The sequence below is a fragment of the Pagrus major genome, chromosome 6, assembly GCF_040436345.1.
Source record: "Pagrus major chromosome 6, Pma_NU_1.0".
Classification (NCBI taxonomy): domain Eukaryota; kingdom Metazoa; phylum Chordata; class Actinopteri; order Spariformes; family Sparidae; genus Pagrus; species Pagrus major.
Genome location: NC_133220.1, coordinates 32366199 through 32375469, shown reverse-complemented (window position 1 = coordinate 32375469; position 9271 = coordinate 32366199). Strand labels below are relative to the sequence as shown.

The window sequence follows — 9271 nt, the reverse complement described above, 5'->3', positions numbered from 1 at the left end:
ATTAGGATTACTTAAGATGACATACAAGGTCTGATAGGACAGGACACAGCCATGAGTTTAGGATTTGGCTCTGTAATAGCAAGATACGACTTTTTCTATCTTTGAAACTGAAGGTAGGACATTTTTCTGTAACGAGGTCTCTAAAAAGTATAGTCTCTCGTAAATCAACTAAACTTGTCCAGCAGCATTGGGAAAGGAGTAAACTGCATATTTCAGCAGGTTTTACCAGCATTCACAAGACCTCCATGTATTTTTGTATACAAATGATAATAGTGGGCTGTTACAAGGGAGGGAGTGTCTCCTGAAAGAAAAACATCTGAATATCTCAGCCTCTGCTTCTCTGCTCCACTGTTTCTTCTTCATGGAAGTGCAATAATAAATTGCTGGAATACACCTTTAATCTGACAATTTTTTTTTTTACCCTCAATCTTTTTTTTTCCTGTCAAGATCAAATATGACGGATGATGGAGTTTTTTTATGACTTGCCAAATTTGAATGCCATGAGGGAACTCCTAGGCGTCTTCATTTAGTAATGATCAGCCTCCACCAGCAGGGGGCAGTACTGACATACTGATAACAGCTCTGTCACAGGCCTGTTGCTCTAACCAGAGAGAAGTTACTCAGCTGTCTGACAGGTGAAACATGGAGTCTGTTGAACCTGCACCGTTTGTTTTTACACTTTTCCTCCAATGAATCTGATCCCTGTTTAGTCTGCCAGGAGTCACGTGGGAGGAAACAAGAAGCAGAAGGGATTAAACGATAAAACTTCTGCATTATAACTTCACTATACCTTCTTTATTCTCAAACAAAGCAGCTGATGACATGTCTATGAAGGGAAATGAGTAAGATAAGAGCTTGCCTTAATGTGTGTGTGTGTGTGTGTGTGTGTGTGTGTGTGTGTGTGTGTGTGTGTGTGTAGGTTTTCACTGAAATGTACAAGGCAGTGAGTGTGACGTATTACATCTCTTCACTGTTGCCTAACAGAGGCGCAGTTTTCTCTTTCAGTGACAACCCAACCCCTCTCTCCGTCTCCCCTGTTCATCCTCCATCCTTCTTTTCTGACTGTCAGTCAACAAAGAGCACACTTCCTCCTCAGTTCCCCTCCCCTCTCATCCCTCACCTCCATTTTCTTTTCCCGTCCCTCCCCCCCTCCTTCAGTCTGTCAGGAGCACCAGTTCCCCCTCGCTCCTCTCTCCCCCGTCGCTTTCCTCTCCTTCGCTGTATGGAGGTCGCTCCCTCTGTCTCTCCCTCTCTCGCTCCCTCTCACTTTCTCTGGGCAGTGTAGTGGGCGCGGCCTGGCCCTCCGGTCGGCGTGATGCGGGCGGGACCTGCGGCAGGTAATGCTCCAGTAACGCAGGGTGAAAGGGCATGGTGGCCACTGAGACCGAGCCGGTGCCTCCGGGCGGGTACTGGCCCTCACTGTGGGAGTAGTGCATCTGCTGTGGCTCCGTTTGACTGAAAGGACAGGAAGTGACACGCGTGAGGTCAGCATGAATTCACTTCAGTTTGTTTCTACTGATTCAGCAGTTAGATGATATTCACAGGTCCCAGTTGAATCATTAGCGCAAAGATTTACAAAATGTAGTGAGTTCTGGTATAAGCTTGTGGGTATTAAAACAATTCCCAAGGTGCATTTAGGCAAGAAATATTGGGTCATTTATGCTTATTTCCTGTCAGAGTCGAGGTCGGAAATTCCCAGTTGAAATGTCCAAATTCTGACCTCCAGGGGACGGAGGTGAGGGACGGCAAAAGTTAAAAAGAAACTTGGCTGACTGTAAACAAACTGACGTCTCTTTGGCAAGCGTACACATGTGACCTCTCAGCAGTGTGGCCTCTTTACATATAGAAAAGAAAAAGAGAAGGGGAAATAACACACGAGGTAACGGACGCCATTATACACCATTTCCTGTACGGTGCTTTCATACTTGGAAACGTGTCTAAATATTTCATTCACTCGCCTGATACAAATACTGTAGTCTACATGTACATCTCTCACCCTCCACATGGGTGCTGCCATCGTTGTGTGCATCAGACAGCTGCTCTCTCATGGAGTTGGCCCAGAGTTAGCAAGCAGGGGTCGACCCATATGGCTTTTTCAGGGCCGATACCGATTATTAGAAATCAAGGAGACTCTTAGGAACGCAGGTAGTCGATCAATTAAGAGAACTTGGATTCCTTTGACCATTTGACATCTTAACAATACAGAACAACAGGTATTTTCATTAGGCCCGTGGACCACCATTAGGTTTCAGTTTGGACCTCCAAAGGAAAAGTTTGGGCACCCTGACCTGTATGATCATGATATTATCTGGGAGAGTCGTGTGTTTTTGTGTTCAGTAACATTTTGAAGATTGTGCCAGTATTTCTCTCTGAAAGTCAAAACCAGTTGGGCTAGCTTACCAACAGTCCTACAGTGGGCCTGGGTGGCGTACCAATGTTGATACAAGATATCTTTTCTCCTTTTTCAACATGGCAGCTGTGAGCATCCTGTTGGTTAACTGCATGTGAGGTCGTGATTGAACTTAGGAACTACTTTAAATGCCTGTCCACAGCAAGACTGCACCAAACTGATATGTACAGTATAAACAGTGTATGGTAACTTCTTCTCTTAAATTAATCGTAATTACAGTGTGACATTTAATGTTTCTAATACTGATTTTTTTATTTCTCAAAATAGTGAGAAAAAGGACAAATGTGTTACGTGTATCTGTGAAACAAGGAAAAACAACACTGAAACAGAAAAACACCCAAACCCAACCGCTGTTAGCAGTTCCCTCCAACTCCTCCAGCTTAACTAGTTGGAGGAGTTGGAGGAAACAATGGTGAGGGATGCTATTCAACATCGAGGACAAACTGAAAACAGCCTGGCTCAATACTCGACTTTTGTTTGTGTCTTCATGAATAAAGAGCTTTGGGAGCTGCAGACATTGTCTCCTCTGTGTGGAGGTGCAGAGCAAACTCTTGTCAATGGAGTGAATTGTCAGCGCCGCCTGCCAAGGACAAACTCTGGGCTTATGCAAAGTTTTGTGAAGCATGTTGGTCTGCGAGCGCGCTTGGCTTCTACCTGTGCGTGTAGGTCGCTCTCTGCTCCTGACGACGGCTCTTCATCATGGCCTTGTACTCGCCCACCCTCAGCCTCCTCCCCTCCACAATGCAGGTCCGTTTGGGCCGAGGTTTGTACTTGTAGTCGGGGTAGCGCTCCAGATGCTGCCTGCTCAGCCTCGCCTGCTCTTCATAGTAAGGCTGCTTCTCCTGGTTGGACATGCCCTTCCACCTGGAGCCTGAACACAACGACATAACGGCACAAGGAGGATGAGGAGAAGCGTTAACGACAGTGGAGACGACTTAATTCACAGAGGAGGAAGAAGAGAACATGCTTAAAATGTTCAATTAGAGTGTCCATTTTAGTTTTGCTTTAAATTTGTGTGCGTTAGCTTTAGTCTTAGGCATTCAAAGATTTTGTAGGTTATTATTTAATTTAATTTTTCCCTTTTTAGTTAAAATAAATCATTTTGAAGGGTGTCTTGGTGGCTGTAAAAAAAAGTCTTCAATAACAAGTTGATCCATGAATCCTTGTTGCATGTTGACTTTAATGAGGTTGTGAATAAGCATGGGATCATGGCAGTTGTTGTGGTTGTTGTTACACAACCACCACTGCTGATGTGACTCAGGCAGAGCCGCTCACAGACGAGGTAATGTTTTAAAGTCACGTTCTTCACTTCAACTTCCTGCCTCACTCTCTGATGTATCATCTGACGTTTCCCCAGAAGTTATAGTGAACCAGTTAAAGACAAACGTTTCTCATAAGGACTTTCTCATTACACAGCATGTGAGACTGCATTCTTCTTTGTTCTCAGGAACTTAAAGTGAACTTGAGTCCAAACTCTCAAAATATGCAGTCAGTTTGTAATCGATTTTAAATATTAATAACATTGTACAAATGTTCTGCTATGTCAGCTGCCCAGTAAAAACACCAACTTTTGCTCTCACCGTCAGAAAAAACAACTTGGTCAGCGAGAAATATTAGATTTTGAGTGGGAGACTGAAGTTTATCTTCTAAAAGGAATCCTATCTTCTGTGGAGCCACTCGGGGATCAGCACAGACACTGACCAGCTGCTTGTGTGAGGGGCTGCTAGCTGCACTTAGCTCGCCATGTGAGCAGGCCTTTATATCTCAGGATAAGTTTGAACACATAATAAACTGACATCTAAACTAAAGAAATACATTTAAACTACATTTGGTGACAGCTTAAGTATGAAAATGACCCCAAGTTCACACAAGTCAAGAACACTTTGTGGCATTAAGACCTTTTGGCTAAAGTCAGACTGGCCGGTTCTTGGCCCATAAGTGACGATGGTTCACAAGTACAGTGAGACGCAGACTGAGTGAGCCTCAGCAAAGCTGCCTGGTGAGATTTGACATGTTAAATTCTTATTAAACTTTTGTGACAGGGCCGCTGAAAGGTAGGTAGTGAAGAGAGTCGAGGCTGTGGCAGAGTGGATTCACCTGAGCAGAACTGTGTTTCATTCTTCTAAATTCATCTTTTCATTTGTAAAAGGAACACTGTGTCATTTCTTCTTTCAAAAGTTACACAGATAGAATTTCCCATTCTTATTAATGACCACTACATTTGGATTAATTTCACTTTATCGCGGTGTCAGAAGTTTTTATTACCATGGTGGCACATGACAAGGCAGATCTTTTTAATTATTTCCAGAAGACCAAAAGACACTTTGATGGATCAAGTTCTTCTCTCTGGGTGAAGGTGTGGTTCACACGTCTTCAGGCAGAAGGTGTGAGAATAGCTGCTGCAGTAATTGGTGTGAAAACTGGCAGAAACATGATCTCAGAGTTTGAAAAAATATTCTTTGTTGATTGAGATGATGTATTAATGTCGCAATTAGTTACTCATTTGCGTGTGTGTGTTGTGTGTGTGCGTACGTGCATGCGTGCATGTGTGTGTTCGTGTTAAGGGTGGTTGCTCACAACAACAATCTCTCCACAATAGACAGGAATGTAAATGTTTGGTCCAAGGAAAGGGATTCAAGCCAGTGCCTGTGTCTGTTTTGTGTGTGTGTGTGTGTGTGTGTGTGTGTGTGTGTGTGTGTGTGTGTGTGTGTGTGTGTGTGTGTGTGTGTGTGTGTGTCTGGTGGGAGAAGCAGGTGGCTGTTCGTGCCCTCTCATGTGCCAGGCAGCGTCTCAGAATAGAGGCACAGAGTGAAACCCACCCCTGCCCAGTGCTAGGCTCACCCAGGATCTTGCTGATGGAGGAGTTGTGCATGTCGGGGAAGGCCTGCAGGATCCTCCTGCGCTCGTCCTTGGCCCACACCATGAAGGCATTCATGGGTCTCTTGATGTGGCCTGAGGAGGGAGGGGGCCGGGCCTCGGCGTAGCTGCCTGGGACCGCGCTGGGCAGGGCACCTACAGGAAAGAGGACTACAGTTAGAGAACCACACCAAACTGCTGGGTTTGGAACATGTTACTCACTCCTCCTTAAATATCTCTTATAACATTTTCTGTCACGGCGCTTAAGTGGGGAACACCTTTAACCTTTCCCCATTGAAGGAAGTTTAGCTTCACCCACAAACATCCGATTACACACGTAGCTATGATTCATTTTCCCCACCCACGGTCTGTACCAGAAACTTGTGTTCCACTTCTCATTAGAGCTTCAATGAGATGATGGTGTGTGGTTGATACAGCTGAATCTGGAGGTGGTGGAGGTTATTTTTAGATATCTAAATGTCAATCTGGTTCTCTGAGGGACAACAATAAGTGATTTTTGATCGTATCTAGAATGGTAAACTCAGTAGGCGATTTGTAAGGGGATAAGGGTGGGCCGCTGTCTGTACCCGGACCTATAACTGATACTGATATTGATATAATTATAGAGAATCAGTACATTTTGACTGAGTATTTCTATTAAAACTGGCACAGCTTTGCTAGCCTTTACAGCACCGGCAGCCCAGGAAACTCACTGACCATTGCATGTCTTGTAAATCACTCAGGTGAATCTACTCAGCCAATCAAATCAGTGTGTATCGGAGTCAAAGGAGAGAATCAACAGCACAAACAGAGCTTTAAATCAAGAATGGACTCTCAGACGTTGATTCTTCCCACAGGCAGTTCAAAATCATTATGACTCATATCTGAGACTGGAGCAATTACTAAAAGTGGTATTGTGATGTGCACTACTCGTGTTTGGAGCAAATGCCCACTCAAATCAGGACTGAGGGCACAAGAAAAAACATCCTAACGGCAGTTAGAAATGACGTAGAACTTTGCCTGAGGAAACGGTTTGAGTTTCTCTGAAACCCCCATTTAGCTGTAAGTTTAGTCTGTAGTGGAGGGGCGAGGTTGCCCCCCTGTAATAAACAAATTACCTTCTAAGTATACTGCCATTAACATACACTAGTCATGTATGGACACACATTTGATAATCATGTTTATATTAGTGAAGATAGGGCCATCATTATTTAAACAGGCTCCTCCAGGGACGCTCACCCTCCGAGTCGCTGCTCAGGTGGTCCTCAGTGGACGGCAGGCCGTGTCTGTCCTCGCCCTGCTCGGGGTGAGAAATTCTCTCTCTGCGGGGAGACTCTTTATACTCCTGCAGACATAAAGAAGATAAAGACAGATGAAGTCAGCCATGAAGTCACACAAATATTCACACCGGAGCACAAAGGGACGATTTGAATTTCCACTGCAGTTAAAAGATGACCCGATGTTCAAGGGGGTGTGTTCGAGGCACGCATGTGCTACACTGAGAGCTATTTAAGGTAAAGAAACTGCACGCTCGCCATATCAGCTGCTGTTTAAATGCAGAGCTGTAAATGCAAAGAAAGGAAATGACAACGCCACAGAGGAGGAAGAATGGTGTTTATTGTTTGAGGGAGGAAAGGTGAAGGAGAAAAGCCAGAGTTGGGAATGTAACAACTGTGAATTTGCAAAACTATCACACCATCCATCCTCGTGCTGTAAAACATTATTTATCCCCGCGCAGCGCAGTGTAAGACCAAAATAGGTCAGTCATCCGTGTTGGTGTTAAAGCAGCAGCGGCGGCGAGATGGAGCAGGATAATGGAGGAGAGGAGGAGGAGAGCCACAGTACAGTATTACTGTGGACAAAGAGAGAGGGCAGGTGGCTCACTCAATGCCACACTGAGGCCTTTGTGGTATTGTGAGGCTGCAACAGCTGTTGCTCCAGGACGAGACCAAAGCTTCAGCCACCTCAAAGAATCAAAAACCAAGACCAGAATAGAAGACAATTTTTACAAGAACCAAAACAAAAAATAACACAGTTTTTACTGCCGGGTCCTCGAAGACATACGTCATGTTAAGATGCTTCAAAACAATTTAATTTACATTGATGCAAAGGTGAGATCTGTGACTACAAAGTTCATAATTTGCTTCACGGTATGACTAAAGTCACGTGTGTAATTAAAACAACATTTTGTACTTTTTCACTGCAGAATAAGAGCAGTTAAAACTATCTGTCAGTCACTAATCATGGAAACAACAGAGACAACACTGCTTTATCCTTTCCATACAGTGTTTACTTAACAGCATTTTCCAGAAGGCAACAGCTAAAATACCGAGCTGTTAAAATGTGCTCCTGTGTGTGGTTACACTACAGCTGGGCTATTCTTCAGCTGGTTTAACCCCTCAGGCTCCTCATGCTCATGACTCCTGTAACCCTAAACCTGACTCTGACCCCCGATTAGACCTCTAGGTCTCAGTCAGAGAAAGAGACGGACTTATGTCCAGTTAGCAACGGCATTACAAACTCCAGCTGTTCGCATTTAAAGTTTGGCAGATTTCTCATCATAAAGTAATTCAATTATGAAATGTCAATATGCAGTTTCCAAGGCTTTCAATTCTCTGAGTGGTTAAATATGAAAATGGGAATTTTAGACATAAAATACATAATATTGCCTGATCACCTATCTGTTAAAGGTCCAGTGTGCAGGATTTAGGAGGATCTATTGGCAGAAATGGAAGATAATATTCAGACAGGATATTTTCATCAGTGTATAATCACCTAAAACTAAGAGCTGTTGTGTTTTGGAGACCTTAGAATGAGCCTTTTGTATCTGCAGAGGGAGCAGGTCCCGAGTGCCCGGCTTTGAAGCCAACGTTTGTGGTGGCCAAACTGTGTAATTACAACGTCACATGATGCACTGCCGCTTTTTCCCCTCAAGCTTACATTGTGAAAGAAGCAGCTGTACGGTGGATACATTTTTTTTAGCGTCACAACCCCCCCCCCCCCGTGAAATGACTTGACTTGATTATCAGAATTTGAGTCGGGGGGGTCTTGGCTTCATGCACAAAGACAAAAAAGCTTGACTTCCCGGCTCCGACGCTGTATCCAGTTTCTAAATGTAACATCCTTGGCAGGTGGACTTTTCTGTTTTAGTGCCTCAGGTGAACATTTCAATGCAAATTTGCCATCATGTTTATGTAATGAGATGCACATCTGACATCGGCTCTGGACACACAAACCATGTGAGTGTGTGTGGACTGTGTAGTTCAGCTCACCATCTTTCTGCCACCATCTCTCTCTCTCTCCCTGTCTCTGTCCCTCTCTCGCCCTCCGGTGTTGTGGCTCCTCAGGAGCAGCTGAGCATCATGGATGGCCTGGGTGACCACATCGCCGTCTCCCAGGAAACCTGAAGACGAAAACACGGGACAAACAAAATGAGGCGGAGGAAGTCAAAGGGTTAAAGAGAGCTAACATCTAAAGTCCTCCTATAGACACATCAAAGATATTAACAGTCTTCCCTCTCCTAACTCCTAAAAGTTTGAATATAAACTACAACTTCCAAAACCTGATCATTTCATCCTCGAGTCCAAGTGAAAGTTTGTGCAAAATTCAAAGAAAGTCCCTACAGGTGATCAGAAATCATGTTCTCAAGAATTTAACAGATGGACAACCCGAAAACTAATCCCTCCGGCCACGGCTGTTGCTGGTGGGTCGGCATATTTTCAAATGTACTATATATTTTGTGTTTTGCTCCATGTCATTCTTGGGAAAGTCAATGTCTTTGTGCTTTTCACATACAAAAAACAAAAATCAACATCTGTATATCATCTGTATTTCCTTTTCCCCTTCTTTTTCTCTTTTCATTACGTCTATGAAGAGCAACTCATTGAAAATAATTTAATAAAATAATAAATTCATATTCAAACAGGTCCAAATAGCCTCTTTCTGTTTCCTAAGCACATCTAAAGCGATAACCCACATGCTTGCTTTGAATATAACTACTGTACA

The 9271-nt window shown here is 43.9% G+C and overlaps 1 protein-coding gene across 1 annotated transcript in view; it reads right to left on the bottom strand.

Moving 5' to 3' along the window:
* Positions 1–1154: 1154 nt before the first annotated feature.
* The window catches only part of sox13 (SRY-box transcription factor 13), a 50110-nt gene continuing 41993 nt past the window's right edge, over positions 1155–9271 (bottom strand). The window contains exons 10-14 of the mRNA XM_073468851.1: positions 8539–8669; positions 6506–6611; positions 5252–5422; positions 3065–3281; positions 1155–1455 (exon numbers count right to left, since the gene is read on the bottom strand). Coding sequence (XP_073324952.1) covers positions 1155–1455; positions 3065–3281; positions 5252–5422; positions 6506–6611; positions 8539–8669 — 926 coding nt within the window. The remainder of the gene's footprint in view (positions 1456–3064; positions 3282–5251; positions 5423–6505; positions 6612–8538; positions 8670–9271) is intronic.